This window comes from Hydractinia symbiolongicarpus, chromosome 9 (genome assembly GCF_029227915.1).
Source record: "Hydractinia symbiolongicarpus strain clone_291-10 chromosome 9, HSymV2.1, whole genome shotgun sequence".
In the NCBI taxonomy this organism is placed as follows: domain Eukaryota; kingdom Metazoa; phylum Cnidaria; class Hydrozoa; order Anthoathecata; family Hydractiniidae; genus Hydractinia; species Hydractinia symbiolongicarpus.
In genome coordinates this window covers 19,794,429-19,813,410 of record NC_079883.1, presented here as the reverse complement: position 1 = coordinate 19,813,410, position 18,982 = coordinate 19,794,429, and the positions used below count along the sequence as shown (strand labels likewise).

The following is an 18,982-nucleotide window of genomic DNA, read 5'->3' as shown; positions in this document are numbered from 1 at the left end:
TAATAGTAACAATTTTGATTCAGTAAAAATTTTTTCTTGAAAGATGTTCCCCATGTTTTTGAGTGTGTGTGTGTTTTTCAAGAGTCTTATCAGTAAAACTTCAGCTCTCGCTATGTTCTTATTGTGTTCTTATTTTTCAGCCATTCTAAGCCTAATTGTGGACGTCAGGGATACCAATGGTAGATTCTACTATAGAGCTACGAAAGACTGAAAAATCGAGTCTTTAAAAAAGAGTGCTGGAAACTATGATAAGCAGATTACATTAGCCTCTACCGCCATGATAGACGCATTTTAGTGAGTAGTGGAAAGTATAAGTATACGGTTACACATAGCATTTGCAAATGGGAAATAAGCAAAATAATTGGATAATTGCTACGCATTTTCTCGGAATTCTTAACGATGAAGCAGACAGAGAGTCACGACAACAGGAAAGGAGAACAGAATAGATGTTCAACGAAATTCTGAAATTTTTTCACGCTCTAAAAGAACTAGACTTCCAACCAGAAATAAACCTCTTTGCGAGTAGGATAACACCCTTCGCATGATCCATATGATAAGGCAGTAGGTATCCACCGTTCTGGGCTGGCCTAATCAATCAACCATGGTGTATATGGTATAATCAAAGAAATTATTGTTTCACTCTAGGTGAAACAATAATTTCTTTCTTGGACCTACTACTGCTACAACCAGGTGTTCTTCATCCACTGCATCGAAACGTAAATTTTCGGATAGTAATTGTCTCAGGGAGGCAATAAACCACAGCCATGTTCTGACGAATTAAAACAACTGTTGACAGCATCTTGGTCAGAAAAAAAACAATTTATATATAACCTATAATTAAGGAAATAGCTGGAGTGCGGTAAAAGGGGGGAAATCCCAGAAAACTGTAGAGCTACTTACAAACAAGGCATGGACTTCCTTTCCTTACTGTTGAAAGTGGAAAAGGCAAGTTATTGAAACATTGCTCAGCCCTGTCAACTTTATTACCAAATAATGCAGGAACAAGTTCCGGTAAAAATGAGGACGTCAGCAAATTAATTAAAGGTCTTTTCAAGCTATGTGCTTCCCAACCCACTGCAATAACACACTGAAATATATGACTTATGTTATATTAAACTACATGACGACCTTGCCTCGTAACAAATACTTAGACTTAGAGTTTCTAACGAAAAAACTAGTCACCTTGTTGTGTCTATGAAGTGGCCAAAAATTCCAGACAATGGCTGCCCTGAAGATGCACATTTCTCACCAATCTTCAGACATGTACATTTTTTACATTTCTACAATCATGACAAAGACAACTAGATAAAGCAACGAAATGAAATAACCCTATCTAAGGCATACTCCCGTAAGCCTACCGGAGATACCAACATTGCTAAATATGTTAAAATTTCTTAGGCTTGAAGGGTGGTCATTAAGACCTTTAGTGTCCACTTTACCAGGAATGCATCCACCAGCACGCAGAGGTCATAAGGGTACCAATGAAAACGATAGCCAAAGAAGTTGGTCGGTGAAGAACGAGCATGTTTGCGAAACATTACAAGTTACCCATATACAAAAACTTTGCGAACAACTCAGAGTATTATCATAATTAAGGTTCTTGTCTATTTTTGGACAAAAAAAAGACGAAGCAACAACCCAATTTGAAGTGGTTGAGTGAAAATGGATTGAATAACGATAACAGTTTGCGAGATATGTTAGGTAAAAACGTACTGAATATCGAAAATCAAACGAGAGATGCTTACACAACAACTTGTGCTGCTTAAGAAAAAAGGGTATGAATAAAACATGTCATTAATTTTCAACAAGGTGAAAAAAACTTAATCAAATCATCAAGTGTTACTGGCTTTTTAGTACTTTGTACAAATTTGCAGAAATTTTGCGACACTTTAACAAGTTTGTCTCATATCCACAAACATTTTAAAAATCGGTCACCCGCAAACATTTTTTCCGCAACAAAATGTCTGCTAAATAAAGGTTTCATTGTATACATTTTTTACTTTCCTCTAAAGAGCTTTTTATGTCTTAAAACGTCACTGCAGGAGTGATTTAGATTATGTAGATGATCTTGTTTTGCAATAGTCATAAATTTACTCACCAGGCATAATACTGCTCCCAGGCTCGTTTTCTGGTAAAAGTAATTCTCCTAAGCCACACCGCGGGCCTGATCCTAAAAATCGGATATCATTGGCGATTTTCATAACACTGCAAGCAACCACGTTTAGAGCACCACTCAACTCAACTAACGCGTCATGAGCTGCCAAAGCTTCGAATTTGTTTGGTGCGCTGAAAACAACAAATACACAAATTTGCTACAATAAAAAACATTGCAATTCCAACTTATACATGTTTTTTTTATAAGCAAGTGAAAATTTAAAATCAGGCCTGCATATGCTTATGCTAAAAATACAATCAGGCTTAGAGTATGCTTGCGCTATGCTATATCGAAGAAAAACATAACAAAACTTAACGTTGCCTTATGAGCAATGTGGGCAAGATGAAATGGTCCTGCTTTTAGCTTAAAAAAACAAACGCAAAATTAAAAGTATAATTACGCAAGATAAAGATTAGATAGTGTAATGTAGTGGTGTTAATTTATCTTTAAAAACTGCGTATAATACCCAGGAAATAAGTAAAAAACACATTACATCAGAAGGATTCACCAAGGCTGAGCAATATGCAATAAATTTATATATCTTACCCTCAATATGCTTATAAGAGTTATGCTTACACAAAAAACATATGTATAACAATAAGAAAATCTCACACGCATCAAATCTTGTTGCGTGTACATTATAAGCGTAGAAGACGCAAAATAAAGGGAAATTACGCAAATGTCAAATATTTTTGGAAAAAATCAAAAAAACATGGACACAAAAACAATTTTTTTTTCAGCGTATTAAAATTTTATTTTGAGACGATTCCCCCAAATAATATGCTTTTTTAAAAGTGTCCCACCTGACATATGGTAGATTAGTAAGCTGAGCGATTTTTTGAGCCATCCTTTCAGCAAAGCCTATAGGAGTATTTAACCCTGTTCCGACAGCAGTTCCACCAATGGCTAATTGGTAAATGTGTGGCAAAGCTGCTTCAATTCTGCTGATACCATTTTCGATTTGTGTTGCGTAACCGCTAAATTCCTGACCCAAAGTCAACGGAGTGGCATCCTAATAAAATCGAAGAAACAAAATAAAATATCACAGTCATGATGGGCTTTTAGACAACATGCTGATGCTCCACTTTATCAGCATCAAGTTCTAAACTGCCTTACAAGGCTTAGGTTAAAGGCATTTCGAGTGACATTTAAACGATAGACTCACCTGAAAGATTTGCATGAGAAATTCTAAACGATATCGCGACTTTTTGTTAAAACTTCATATGACTCCACACACAGCTTTTTTCTTCTCGCTCGACCACTGCTTCGACCTTCTTATTCGTTAAAAATTTTCAAACTATCTTCAGTTTATCTTTTCAGTCTGAACAGGTGCCTTCTCGTTGCAGTGAAACAAAAGCTCTCCACAAACGCTTATTTTTTTCAAAAAATAAAAATATTTTTTTATTTGTTCCCAAGTGGTAACTAATCTTGGGAAAATAATGTGCAGGGCTACTTATATCTTACATATGCACTATTGTTCCTATAACATAGGCTGATCATAGACTTAATTCCGAAACGGCCTCCTGTAGGGCAAGTGCTTCTCCTGGGTGTAAAGAGCTTAAAAAGTGCAGTAAATTTGAATGGTCTGTTGGTAAAAAGTGTGAAGCAGCAGTCGAGATGGCAAGAAAAATAAATATTTTAAAAGCAATATCTGGTGATATATACATAAACTTTCAACAAAAAGTAGATATGTTATTGGAAAATTCTCATGAAAATCTTTCGGGTAAGTCTAACTTGTAAAAGTACCTCAGCACCCCTTTATCAAATTAAAAGAGTATTTTTTTTTCATTAGCAAATAAACTCAACCACGTCTATTTTTTTTAAAAAAATTAACACTTGAAGGGGATCGTGTTTTTGAGCCTTAACAGAGCACTTACTAAAATAGATTGTAAAATAAATAATAAAATCAGGTTGCAAAAAAGTTATAGTGAGGTTTAATTAAAGTTGAGAAACATCAAGGTATACTTCCTTAAACTCTAATATGGCAAAAACTTAAAGATATTCGTCAAATTTTGCCACTTTTGAGGAGACTTCAGTGCAATCCTATTTTTGTTGCCACTCTGATCAGAATCAAAATATTGACAAGTAAAACTTCAATGGACCTACATTGGTTTATTAATTAACTTATAATCCAATCTGGAGAAATGTCATAAAACCATATTTTTAGACCATTTTGCGCATAAATCCGTTATTTTTTATGCCAATTGTTTTTAGAAAACTGACTTTGTCACATTCTAGGGTCTATTGTTCCCTGCCATTGTGCAAAAACATCAGAACAATTTTTATTCAATCCTGAGAAATATCGTAAAATCCATATTGTTGGATCGTTTTGGCTCATTTTTCGCAAAATCCACCAGTTTTGAGTCGTTAAGATTTTTTCTTTAAAAACTGACTTCCTCACATTTAAGGGACTATTGTTCTCTATATCTGTGCAAAAATCAGAAAAAAACAAATGATTCAATACTGAGAAAAGCAGGCAACGGACAGACGGACACAGGTCAATTTATAGGACCTCACCTGTACCAGGTAGGTGCAAAAATTACCTGCGTGTGAGTACGTCCAATCTTTATGACATCTTTAAACTCTTTGGACTTTGCATTGAGTGAACTGTGCAGCTTTTTAAGTCCAGGTAGTAACACGTCATTCACCATTTTGCCACAAGCAATATGCATGGCAGTGGGAAAGGTATCATTAGAACTCTAAAGTCAGATGTAAGGTGTATAAATATTTCTGTAAATACTATTGTGTTTACTACAATAGTAAATTCAGTCTTAAACGACTGGTTTGCAAAATGACTTGCCACAAAAATTACTACGTATACAAAGTAAGTGTGTACTGAAAGTCATGTAAGAATTTATTTAATGCTTTTGCCAAAAAACAAATTTGGTATGAGAAAAAAGTTTTGTCCTTTAGTACCTGACTTTTATTGACATGATCATTTGGATGGACGGGTGATTTGGTTCCTAGGGGTGTCCCCAACATTTCATTGGCTCGATTACTGATCACTTCATTAACGTTCATGTTACTTTGAGTTCCAGAACCAGTTTGCCAAACAACCAATGGGAAATGCTCTTTCAGAGTACCATCAATAACCTAATGTAGGAGAACTCAACAATCAAATAAAAAAATGTTCAGTAAAGTGGTTGACCTTTATTTTACCTCATCACAGGCTTTTGAGATGTATTCTGCTAATTGAGCATCAAGTCCAAATTCCATATTGATTTGGGCAGCTGCTTTTTTAAGAATACCAAGTGCTTGTATAACTGCCACCTAATAGATAAAAAATATGTAAACCCAAACGTATTAGAGGTACAACTAGAGATGTTATTTATATTCCAGGATAAACGTCTTTAAACTCTTACTGGCATGCGTTCAGTTTCATCACCAATTGGAAAATTTTTTATGGAGCGAGCTGTTTGAGCACCATAGTATTTGTCACTAGGTACTTCAATTTCACCCATTGTGTCAGATTCTATGCGCACTCCAGTCTAAAATAAAAAAAAAATGCAAAAGTTAGAAACATGCCAAGCTTGCATAGCATATCAACTGTAAGGCATTGGTCAGCCAACGCTGTCTAGAAATCTAGAGAAATGGCCAAAAAGGCTATTTTTTATATTATAATTGTTAGGGTTGTGTACCTAGAAAATTTTGTTTTACTTAGGCTCGCATTTAATTTTGGGGGGTGACCAATAAGTTGCAAAAATAAATCAGGAAATAGGATAAAACAAGGAAAATACGTTTCATATTTTTCAAAAATATTGTTTATCAGGTTCACACATTTTGAATTTTTGTGCACGTGTTTTTATTCTGAAGTTAGGAGAAATAAATGATGTACAAGTATTCAATTACCTGAAAGTTTCACACTTTTTGCATGTCACCGTGACTTTTTTTTAGCATATTTTAACAGCTCAAAGAAAAACATTCTTTAAAATGATATTTCTTGTAAAGTAACTTTCATTTTAATACCACGGAATGTGTTTTTTTTATGAACCATGATAAAGGCTGCTGTGTCGATGACACTCGTATCTATAAACTTAATTAAGACTCAATGCAAAAAATGAGTTTTTAGTGAGGCATGATGGCAAATACTTCGAAAAAGAGAAAAACAACTTTGTAAACAAACTGGAGAGAAAAAATGTCATATATTTTATAAATGGAATCATTCTTAACAATGGAGCAAAGCATACAAAAAGTGCTAAAAAGGAGAGCCTCCTTTGAGAGATTTAACAAGGGTGCGGATAGCCTGCATATACGTCTTTGTCCAAAACAGCCTGCACATAATTTAAAAAAATTAAAAACATCAACACCTTTTTAGTTTTAGCATGGCTCCACTTCAGAAAAGAGCAAGAAAAAAGGTGAGCATTTCATTCATAAAGTTGCTCAAACAGGCATTTGTGAATTACATGTATGGTGACGAATATGCAAGAAACATCAACATAGCATCTATATAGCAGTCTTTTTCAGGAGTATTTGAGTAGGTGTGCGATGATTCGCATGTGTAAATCAAGTAACGCGTGCGATGTAAAGCGCATGTGCAAAGAATGGTTTTTTGTTGCGCATTCATTTTGCGGTAGAAAGGTGGGGGACGTTTTAAATCGTGAACCCCAAACACGATGATCGAGTGTCTACTGGTATAGCGACTCTCTCAATCTTAACTTCATACATGTCCGAAATAGTATGCATGACCCTACTGTCATTTTTATATTTATTGTTCACTTTTAAGGTCATTACAAGCAAATAGGCAAAAATATGCTTGTTTTCAAGTTAAAAAAATGTTTATCCACGTGGTGGACAAAAAATTTACACCGCATGTGGGTTTCGTTTTTACATGCATAAAGAAAAAATCCATTAAATTCGAACCTGAAGAAATTATCTACAATTAAATCCATGATAAAATGTCTATTCCGCTTGTAAGTGCAGTTTTGCAGACTTGCTTCATCCGTGCTCCGTCGGCGTTCACCTCCGCATTAGTTAAGAACCGCATGGCTGGATTTCTTGTGTAAGACCTGGTTACCAACGACAAAGGGGCCAGGCAAAAGAGATTTATGTCTACGTAGTTCTTTTAACTAAGTCAGGAGTCGGTGAATTAGCTAGGATGGTCAGGTTGGCTATGAATAGGCTTGCTTGTTGATTAAAAGGACCAGGACTATTAAATAATTTCTGAGATCTAAAAGTGTCCGACAATGACGGAAATCTATTGGACGTTTTGTCTGAAGAATCTCCAAAAATTCTTTCAAGGGCTGCCATCGCACGCTACAAAATGGATTTTAAAGGTTGGTTTTGAAAACTCAATATTTATTTTTCAGGCGTGCGATTAATCACACACCTGAAACAATTTAGGCGTGTGCCAAGGCGAAAGACTGATAGCGGTTACAAGAAATGATGTTCTTCTTCTGCAAATAGTTTTTTTGATTTGAGTACAATGTTTCACAGATATTTCATAACTTGCATTCAAAGTTTTTTAATCATTTCATATTTATTAAGATTAGCAAATATCTGCTCCCAATGCATAGCAGACAAGTCATTTTTTATATCATCCCAACATACTTCATTGTTATGAAAGTTGAGTTGCTTAAATATAGATGAATGAATGATCTCTCCTTTTTTTGCTCATTCTGTCTTTTAAGTTTTTCAAATTAGTTGAAATTCAACAAATAAGTGATCAGTATAACTTCTCAGGACAGGCTTAGAGATCTTTATCTTGTGGACAATATCAGTATTGTTAGTAAACATTATTCAAAACATTTCCTTGGATATGTGTTGGCTCGGATACAAGTTATTCCAGAAAATGTTTATCCATAAGATTAATTAAATTAACTGTCATCTCCTTTTCACTTTTAGTGACTTCACTCGGGGTGTACATATTTTTCCAGTAAGGATCATCTCCGAGATCATTTCAAAAAATCGTTTCAAATCGTTTCATTTTTTAATTAGCATAGCATGTGATACGAATTTGAAACGATTTTAAAGTACTATTTTGTAAATCATTTCATTAAAAAATAAAATTGTTTCATAATCGTTTCATAATCATTTCAAGTTATTATATTTACTTGAAATCGTTTCACATACCATAATTCGTATCAAAATCGTGTTATTATGATCGTTTCAGTATATTTATTTTAGATCGTTTCAAAATCGTTCAAGGTGTTTCTTTTACATTCTTTTAACATAAAAGAATAAAAGAAATTATTAATCTAATAAAGGTCCCTCAATAAAACCTATGCACTGTCACATAGGTTTTTCTATCGCCGCCTTTCGTTCTTAAATTTTTAAAATGCGATCTAAAAAAGCATTTCTATCGCTGCTTTTCATTCTTAAACTTTTAAAATGCAATCTAAAAAAGTATTTCTATCGCCGTTCTTCATTATTAAATTTTTAAAATGCGATCTAAAAAAGCATTTCTATCGCCACATTTTGTTCTAAAATTTTTAAAATGCGATCTAAAAAAGCTTTTCTATCGCCGTTCTTCGTTCTTAATTTTTTTTTCATGGGAATATTTTTCATTTTAAAGGAAACTGTTAGTTTTAAGAAAAACTGTTTATTTTTAGTTTTGAAAAACTGTTTTACGATATTTACGATAAAAGATGTTGTTGATGATGTGAAGTTGTGTTGTATAAAAGAAAGACAAACAATACTTTTACATTTATATATAAGTTTAATTGGTTTTTAATTAGTTCAACATTGTTTCAAAATTCGTTTCAATAACTTCAAAGACTTTTACATCGTATCACAAATAATATTTTGAGAATCGTATGAAATCGTTTCAGAATTTTTTCTAATCGTTTCAAAATAGTTTCAAAAGAGTTTCACAATTGTTTCATTTTTACGTAGTTCATACAAAATCGTTTCGCAAATAAAATATGAAACATTTAATTCGTTTCATGATACGATTATGAAACGATGTGAAAAAAATATTGAAACGATTTCCATACGATGAAAATCGTTTCAATTCGTATCAAAACTGAAAAGATCTTGGAGACGATCCCTAATTATTTAACAAGTTAAAGTGTCTACTAATATTATAATTGCAGGATAGTACTCTTTCAGCACTTAGGACAGTTTGTTTACTGCTATTGAAAAAGATTCAGAGGATGCCTGTAAGGAAGGTTATCGGTATATACAGGATGTTTAAGATGTTTACTATTGTTATCTTTTAGATTAGTTTATTATTGTGTTGTATGACTGGGCTTTTCACCTATCTCAGTAAATATATTGAAGTAAAGGATACTGTAAGGGTATAGGCACATATTCAGTATATTCATTATTACTCAATTCACTTTAGCTACAGTAATGCAAAGCAAATTACCTTTCTGTTATTATCACCAAACCATACAGTTGTGGAGTGGTAATGGATTTGGTGTTCCTTGATGCTTTTTAGCAAACAATGGAGGAGAATTTGGTAATGAAGAGTACCGAGATATGTGTGATACCCTAAATATTAAAGTTTTTAACCAAGCAGCTTGTAATCCATGGCAAAATCGACTGTGTGAAAGAAATCATGCAATTGTAGATGATTGTTTGAGAAAGATTCTTGATGATATCCAAGTTGCAAGTTGGTTTGGTCTGCCAAGAATTCCTTGCATATGAATTCTGGTTAGAGTTCCTATCAATTAGTTTTCTGATGAAATCCAAATTTGCCATCAGTGTTAAATGCAAATCCACAAGCTTTAGAAGGTGTAACCGCATCATATGTGTTTACAAAGATATTAATGCCCTTCATAATGCACGTAAAGCCTTTGTGGAAGCTGAAGCTTCAGAAAGAGTAAAGAAGAGCTTTGTGTCATCAGAATCGAAGTACTAACACACAGTATTACACTGGAGAGAAAGCTTACTATAAACGTGACGATTCACTGCAGTGGAGGGGTTCTGCCAAAGTTATTAGTCAAGACGGCAAGGTTATTTTTGTTCGGCAAGGCAGTGTGTACAGTACAGTCCAGATGTAAGCGTACGTGTACGCTTAAGTTTCACACCTTTTTTTGGAAGCAGTAATTGTTTGTCTTTTGTTCTTAGTAATTATCTTGTGAGTCTTGTCAGTCATTGACTTGTGCGTAATAAACAAAAGATTCCTAAAAAAAATAATCTAATTATAACTGCGCGTAACTATTGTTAAATAGTGTGAAAATAATTATTCTCAATAGCATAATTGTTAATGTTATAACTCTACCCATGTGACACAAAGAGCCATTGTCTAATAGTTTCATTATGTAAAAGTTTTGCGTGGAAACTAAATAGACTAGCAAGAAGGCATTGTTGGTTCCACAGGGTAAATAAAGCTTTTAAGCGATAGAAATAATTTATTTTTATAAAGATTGAAACTTTAATTTTGATAGAAAAGCGTCGTTAGATCGCGTTTTAAAAATTTAAGAGCGGTGACAAAAAGTCTTTTTAAATAGCGTTTTTAATATTTAAAAACAAAGAACCGTGATAGAAAAGTTTCATTAGATCGCCTTTTAAAAATTTAAAAATATTACGACCTAAATTTTCATTTTCAAATGAAATTGATTATCAATTTCAGCACGACAATCCAAGCTTGAAATTTATCGTTCCGAAAATGAAAGTGAGGATGACGACATCAGCACTAACACGGACACTACAACAAAACTAACTAAAAACAAGAAGCCCAGGGGCTTAAAGATTTCTGCCATTAGCCTAAAAGATTTTAAAATTTGAAGTTGACCTTGAAAACGGAGAAATATTGGGTAAACAAATCATTGAGTATTCTCAATTATTATTGTAAAGGGTCTGATACACTTGTACAATATCACTGAAATATAACTTATAATATCAATATAATTTCTTAAAATATGTTAAAATAGAGTTATAATTTCTTATAATTTCTTATAACATGTATAATTTCAACACCTGACATAAATTTCATAACCTCATAATTTGCTGCAAGGCTATATTTGAATAAAATCAAACGAGTTTGATTTTAATAACACTGTTGGTGATCTGGTTAATGCCTTTTGTTTGTGTGACAATAGATCTATTATCTGCTAGCGTTGTTGTGCCAACGATGTTATGAAATTAAATGAAATTATAACGATATTTTAACAAATTATAAGTATATTGTAGAAAAATTATAACTATATTATAGAATATATTTAATGATATTATACAAGTGTATCCTGGCCTTAACTAACCTGCAATGTTAAAATACAACTCAATAAATAAAAATAAAATTCATGAATAATTAATCAGTTCTGCTGAATATAGCTTTAGTCTACGTGCTTGAAAAATTGTACAGAAAGAAATGACGTAACATCAAAGATGGCGCATTATAAGACGATCTTCATTATGCTACACTGCACGAGCTTTAACTTTCGATAGCATATAAACTTTAATAAAGTATTGTTGGATAATAAAACAATCTGTTGCACTGTTAGGATTTGTATTGGCTTAAAACTCATTTGGAAAGTTTTGGGCGTCCAGCCTAGCTGCGCTGTCTCTATCTATCTCTCTATCTCCTCAGGCAATTTTAAAGATTCTGCCTTCGCTGGCGAAAATCAACAGCAAAAGCAAACGAAAAGACCATATAACAACAGCAACACAAAAACAAAATGGTGGAACAACACCAACTACAACACAGAAAAAACAAAACAACAAGACCAAACCAAACAACAACACGCTGAAACAACGACAATAACAACACAGAAACAACAAAAACAACATGGCGCAACAACAACAATAATACGGAAACAATAGAAACAACAACAAACACAACAAGAAGGCAACATTAAAAAAACGAAAGTATCTGTCCAAAAAGAAGCAGTACGTATAATAAATAATAACTTTTCAAATTAACTAAAAGATTTAAAAATCTTGCATCTTCCAACATCTCTTTATATTATTCTTTCAGACTGCTGTCGTAAATCTTGCTCCTGGTACTGGAACAAATTCTTAACGAAATACTAGAAGAAAGTAATTCGTGTCCGTCATGCAAAACAACCCTCGACGCAGTCAAAATGATGATGAAACAGCAACAAGAGATGAAAACCCTATCACAGGTATTTTCTTTATTTCGGTGTTTACATTGTTTTGTTTTTTTGTTGGAACCTTGCTTAAGAACGCCCAGACAACAAGAGATGAAAACCGTATTACAGGTATTTTCTTTATTCTGGTGTTTCCATTCCGAACCTTATAAATTTTTTATAATATAATAATATTATTTCTTTTAATTTTAATAGGAAGTTGTCATCTTGATATCGCATATGAAAAGGGATTTGGCTAAGCCTTGGGTGGAATGTCAAGCACCACTGACTTTAGTATGACAACATCAACACCAGCTAAAAATAACGCCACACAACCACCTAAGCAGCAACAACAACAACAAACAACAAATCAACCAGGAGCAGCACTAAAGGAGGAAACAAAAGCACCACTTACTCACCAGCAAAATCAGCAACCACAAAACAACTCATTCATGGATGACTTTGACATTGTAATTCCAGATTCGCCACCTAAACCAGTTTTGCCACCTAAACCAAAAGTGACACCTTCACAGCAACTTGCACTAACCTTTTCAATTCATCAACCATAAGCTCCGTTTATGTCAAACCATCATATGAATATTCCACCGTACATAGCACCTTATTCACAGCACGGACTGTTTTCTCCACCGCACCAACCATTTTCTCCACCGCACCAACTATTTTCTCCACCGCACCAACCATTCTCTCCACTGCACCAACAATTTTCTATTCATTCACAACACAGTTTTCATCATATTCCTTCCAACTCATATTTGACCGATGACGTTGGAAATTTTGCAACCAGACTAATGAAGAAGATTTTTACCGTAGAGGAGAGAAAAGGAAAAAACGTTTTTGGTATAAACAAAATGGTAAACGGTAAATTAGTTCAAAAAGAACCTTTAGACAAGGAAAAAGTGGAGTATATAAAGCAGATTGTTTTTCAGTATTTCGATGTTTCACAAACAAACCAAAAATTGATTTAGGCAGGCATAGTTAATGCGATGAACGAGTACTTACAACGACTGAAACTAAATAACAGTGACTATATGCAATTTTATGCCTCTTTTTTTAGTAATATTTTTTAAAGTTTGTACTAACTCTTTTTCAAAGATTTATTTTTTAGAAAAAACACGTTTTTGACTTAGTATCTTTTTATAATTACCAGAACAGAATGTTCCCACAACGAGCGTTTTCCTCTTTTATGCGCCTCAAAAGTTATATTTTTAGACTCTTTCTTCAGTATTAAAATTTAAAAAACAAAATCACAATGAGTGTTTTGATCTTTTAAGAACGTCAAAAGTTTTATTTTTATATTTTTTCTGTCTTTGGTTTTGAAATTTAATTTGTTTTCGAAATTTTATCGTGAAGGGAAAAGTCTTGAACGTAGGGCTTTTCCGTTTGCGTTGTTAAACGTTGCTTTTTATAAAAAGAACTTTTAAAAGTTTTGCATGTTAAAAAATATGTTTCGATGATAAATAAATATTACTAAAAGTTTTATAAAGTAACAGCATTAGTTTTTTTTTAATATTTAGACCATTGGATTTGTTGTTTTTTTAAAAGAGCTTGTTTTTAAAATATATCGAAATTAAAATCGCCTTACTTTAATTAGTTTCGTTGTTAAAAAAAAATAAAAATTCAATAGCCTTTGCCTTTAATTTTCTCTCACGCAGAGTATTGTTTATAAACAATGTTTCTCGCTATGCTTTTGTTTTTAACACAAAGCAATTATTTTCGTGCAATTTGAAAGGAACTCGTTATCTTATTGTGTTTTTGAATGAAAGAAAGTATTTTTGCAAGTTGTGCGTACATTTACGCTTACATCTGGACTGGACTGTATATCCTACCTTGAGTCCTACCTTGTCGATTAGTTAGAGTGGGCCAAGAATTTTCTGGCTCTAATCGGAATAAACTTGACAATACAAATCTTAAAGAGAACAGAGAACAGAACAGCAAAAGTAGTGATTGATTTAGACGCTGAAAAAAAATGCAACACCTGTGCAACAAGAACAACTTAACAGAAGTAAACATGAGGAAAATGTTTTAGATGTACTGGAAGTAGGAATGAATTTGCAAGGAGAACAACATGTGTCTGTTAGAAAAGAACATGATTTTCCCAAAGAAATGAAAATGAAAGGTGTACCAAAATGGTTTTTAGCGAAAGTGATAAGTAGAGGTGGAAAAAGGAGGTATAGTAGTTGGTACAACATAACGAAAGAAGGTACAAATGATGAAATGTGCCTAGATTTTAAGGATGTGGAAGATTGAAAAAAAGTGAAAGTGTCAATGTAGTTATTCTTCCAGAACATGTACATGATATTTTATAAGCAGTTGAAGCAAAACAGAAGGAATTAGACAACTTGAAATTGTTTGATGTCGTTCAAAAGGTTCCGGATGGTAAACAAAATAAGATATCGGCAAGATGGATTATCACAGAAAAAGAAGTGGATTCCTCTAAAGTTTTAGGCACGTTTTGTTGTTAGAGGATTTGAGGAAGAGCACAAACTGCAACGTGGCTCACCAACTGCAGCTAAAGACACACTTCATATGCTTTTTGGAATAGCAGCCTGCAAGAATTGGAATTGTGTGGCATTGGATATAAAGTTTGCATTTCTGCAAGGTCACCCTATTGGTTTCGTATTGACATAATTATGCGCAATTACGCCGGTACTTTTGAAGTTCGTTTCAAAATCATATAGCAATTTACTTCGTTCAAAGTTCGTATCATTTCATTTTGTATGATAAAAAAACTTCGTTAAGTTCGTATCATGTTTTAAAAAAGTTTGTATAAATTTCGTTTATATTTTTTATTTTCAATGAAGCACTTACTATGACATTCGTTTAATGAAACGAAGTACTTTGTAGTGTCGTAAAATTATACGAAAAAAACATAAACATTTTGAGACGATCCCTAACGAAGAAGGGTGTTACATGGGATATGGGATAAAAAAATGTTTGTTTGTTTCCATCTTTTTCTTTAAAACTGTTTTGCTTGATATTATTATTATTATTATTTTTTTTTTTGATTTCTTGAAAATTAGGGTCGGTCGGGCTTGTAGAACAACTATTTTAATTGGAGTTGTCTAAACAAAGAGAAGCGTAAAACAACTAATTTTGATTTAAAAGACAAACAAAAAAACAATTATATATATTTAATTGCATTATTATATCATGACATTAATTAAGTGATTATTATAATGTTTAAAGATGTATCATAACAGACGCAAAAGTGGTCCACGATGTTAGGTGTCCTGATTCCAGTACTGTACATGTGTGTATGAACATTTTATTTTAAAATTTTAAACTGTATAAAAGAACATCCTCTAAATAAAAGAAAAATAACCCCCGGTTTTAGTATCGTTATGGATAATCTACAGAGAAAATATTAACCCTGGGGACAAGGTTGGGGGTAACTAGCACTACAAACAAAATGGCATATCATGGCAGTGAGTACAAAGTTGCACAAGTCAGCGTCTCTTTGTTCACTGTTTATATGGTATTTACTTATTATAAATTACTTCCTAAAATGAAAAAAGATGTTTTGTTAATATCTTTAGCAATTTTACACCACTTACAGGACTAAAATAAACCCAGAAAAATTGGAAAATAGAAAAAATAAAATAGATTTATGCGTGCCATGTATTCGGCAATTCGGTTCAGCTTTGTTGCCATAGCGATGATTGATATTTTGCTTAATTGACGAATCACATTTGTGCTACATCCGCCATTTTTAAAATTTTGCAGGGTGAAAACAAACCTAGTTCGTAGGGGGGAGAATGCTAAAAAATGTGGAAATGGAAGAATAATTAGGCCGTGATCAAAAATATGTTGTGTTCGCGTCCTCCGACTGACTCACTTTTGGTAATAAAAACTGGTAAGTCGGAAAAAGACCGGGAAAAAATTTTGCGAGATATTTTTCAAAAAGAAAATATTTTTCGCCAGAACTAATTTATGCAAAATTGTCAAAAACTCACGAAAATTAATCTCCTGTGGCTAATGACAGTTTACAGGGCGGCGAAAAATGGTCTACAAACGATATTGAGTGGCGTCACCACAATAAAAATCTGTCTGGAAAGGATGCTTAGCTATCTAGAAAGAGGGTGCCGATAAGCCGCAAACGCCCGCATATATAAGGGTGAGTTCTGGCGACTTTTCGAATTAAATTGACGGTTGTCCGCCGAAACCGCCCGCACTTTTCCGAACACGCCCGAACTCACACGGAACATTCCCGAAATGCAACACCTTGTAACATAAACATGGTGGACGACAGTTGAAAGAACGCGCTTGAAGATAAAGGAGGTAATAAAGTTTATATATAAGTTATTTATTAAGTAAATCTTATCAAAACTATCAGAGCTTAGTTACCATATAGTTAGTTCACTTTAATTTTTATACTTTTTTAAATAATTCTTTGAGAGTAATTTATGGTGAATCTTTTTTTTTCCGGCATTGTAGTGCAGTCCCGACTATGCGGGTTTTTTCGGCCAAATACCTAAATTTTTTTAAAAACGCCGAACTGGCCCGAAAACGCATGTTCTTTTTACGGCTTATGCGGCTTATCAGCACCCTCGTCTATCTAGATTATGCTCCAAAAAATTATCTTTGCTTAAACTTCCTAACATTGTTCCTAACACTCCAAAATGTGTCTAGATCAGCACTCTCTTCACCTAAAATACGGAAACTTTTCACCTCCAAAAAAATTGTTGATTGTGTTGTTCTCTTCATGAAATCCGATCGCGAGTAACTATACACGAGTATAAAACTATGGGTACAAGTAATTTCTTCCGTGGGTATTCCACGAGTACGCGACGAGTATAATGGGCGTACGAGTACGTCAAAAATACTCGCACATTTTTGCTACTGTACTCACACAGGACTCACTAGCGTGCTCGAAAGGCAAACAATATAATTAATCGAGAAACTGGCGAAGAATGCACTTGCGCCCAATATGCTTTTATGTTGGTGTTGGATTTATTGAAAAACACTATTTTCACAGTGTTATTTTTTTTGTTCGTTAGTTTTCTTTGATCAATAGTGAGTTGAAGTTGGCATTGAGATTACATGCTAACACTTTAAGCCCTGGCATTTTGTTGATTTACGATCGAATCAGCAGTCCCATTTGGAACCATGCCACAGGGACCTGACACTCCGAAGAGCCAGACGAGTCTAAACTGATTCACGTTATATTCAACTCAACTGCGGGAAAGTGCGCACCAACGCAAGCTATATATCATAGCCAGAACGAGGGAGAACCTCAATTGCCTTACGACAGAGTCGTAACTTTCAAGCAAACTGAAATTTAGTGCTGAAATGCTCCTTTAAACTTTCAAAATGGCGAAATGCTGATAGCTACACGATAGACTTGAAAGCTACTTATAATTTAGGGAACTCACTCAAAATTCGTTGGCTTAATTTGGTCTCCAGAGTTCATTGTTTAATTTATGCTTGCAAAGAAAAAGGAATGATGTTTGAATGTAGCAACAAAACATTTAGCATAAAGCATTTAGATAACAGATGTAAATAGCAAAGGGTTTCCTCGTCAGAGAGAAATTAACTAGATAAATTCAAAGTTATAAAGAGCCATTACAGCAACGTATACATTTTTATGTAAACTAAAGAGAATTTGTTGAAACATTAAAAAAAAATTAAAGTTTTTGTGTAAGGTAGCAGAATGTGAGCTATCGATAAAAATTACGCTACGACAAATTCCCGTTTTTTATCTTATGCTCGCACACGCACTCACAAATCATTCACTTACTGTACTCGCATGCGTAAGAGGCTATACTCGAGGGTATGGAGTAGTGTACTCGCTGATTGCTCATACTCGTCTTGCACTTTACTCGGCATTTAATGTACCCGTACTCGTGTATAGTTACTCGCGATCAGGACTGTACACATAGTGACTGGTGAAAATATTAGTCCTCAGTGTGAGAGCTTTTTCTGCAATAAGAATGCAATAACTTTCTTACTACTAAGAAAGTAATTGCATTTCAACATAGTATGATCTACAATGTTAACAAGTCTTAAAGGTTACCTACGGCTAAAAATCAAGTTGAGCTCATATGAAAGATCTTTGAAAGTTGTCTAGAAATCTTTTTATTTTTTTCAAAAATTTTTATCCGTTCTCGAGATATTAAAAAGATCTTAAAAGTAGCGCTAATTATGCGAAATTGTGACGTCATGACTATGCGTCATTGAGCATAATTATGGTAGCTAACTAAATAAAAAAAATTATGTAAAATGTTCAAAACCCGTCAAAGTTAACGGCCAGAAAATATTTTTAACTCTGTATGACTTTTTAAAAATGTTAAACTAACTCCCTTGCTGAGACATGACATCATGCATAATTAGTTAATCTTCTTAGTCCAAATTCTAAAGAACCAATCAAGGATTTTAAAAAAAATATTCAAATTCCTAGACAACCTTTCAAGCTCTTTCATATGAGTGAGAAAAATGGAAAATATTGTCCTAACTCGAAGTCACGTATTTTGAAGTTGCTTTAGAACGAATGTTTTGGCTCCAAGCTGCTGCACAAAACTCACCAAAATAAATAAGTATGGCTAGCTGGCTACAAAAGGCTAAACAACATATAAATAATACATAGCTAGCTAGCTAGTTTTTAGTGGTAAAGGCATAAAAAATAAAACAAATGTAAGCCTACCATTCTTAATAAGGAAGAGGCAAATCCCCTGGTAATCAACAAGTGGTTAATTTTGCAGACATGTGCGCTACACAAAACTTGAATACCACGTAGGCCATACATTTTGAAAGTTGTTTTGACTGGATCAAAAGCTAGTTTGGTGGCTAGTTCGTATCGGCCAAATTGTGGTCCATAAAACATTTTTAAATTATTTCA

General features: G+C 33.6%; 1 protein-coding gene across 1 annotated transcript in view; it reads right to left on the bottom strand.

Moving 5' to 3' along the window:
• Positions 1–18,982, bottom strand: part of LOC130657345 (fumarate hydratase, mitochondrial-like) — a 22,917-nt gene extending 3,935 nt beyond the window's left edge. The window contains exons 1-7 of the mRNA XM_057460325.1: positions 18,788–18,982; positions 5,518–5,643; positions 5,315–5,425; positions 5,072–5,248; positions 4,699–4,854; positions 2,959–3,167; positions 2,099–2,286 (exon numbers count right to left, since the gene is read on the bottom strand). Coding sequence (XP_057316308.1) covers positions 2,099–2,286; positions 2,959–3,167; positions 4,699–4,854; positions 5,072–5,248; positions 5,315–5,425; positions 5,518–5,643; positions 18,788–18,967 — 1,147 coding nt within the window. The 5' untranslated portion in view covers positions 18,968–18,982. The remainder of the gene's footprint in view (positions 1–2,098; positions 2,287–2,958; positions 3,168–4,698; positions 4,855–5,071; positions 5,249–5,314; positions 5,426–5,517; positions 5,644–18,787) is intronic.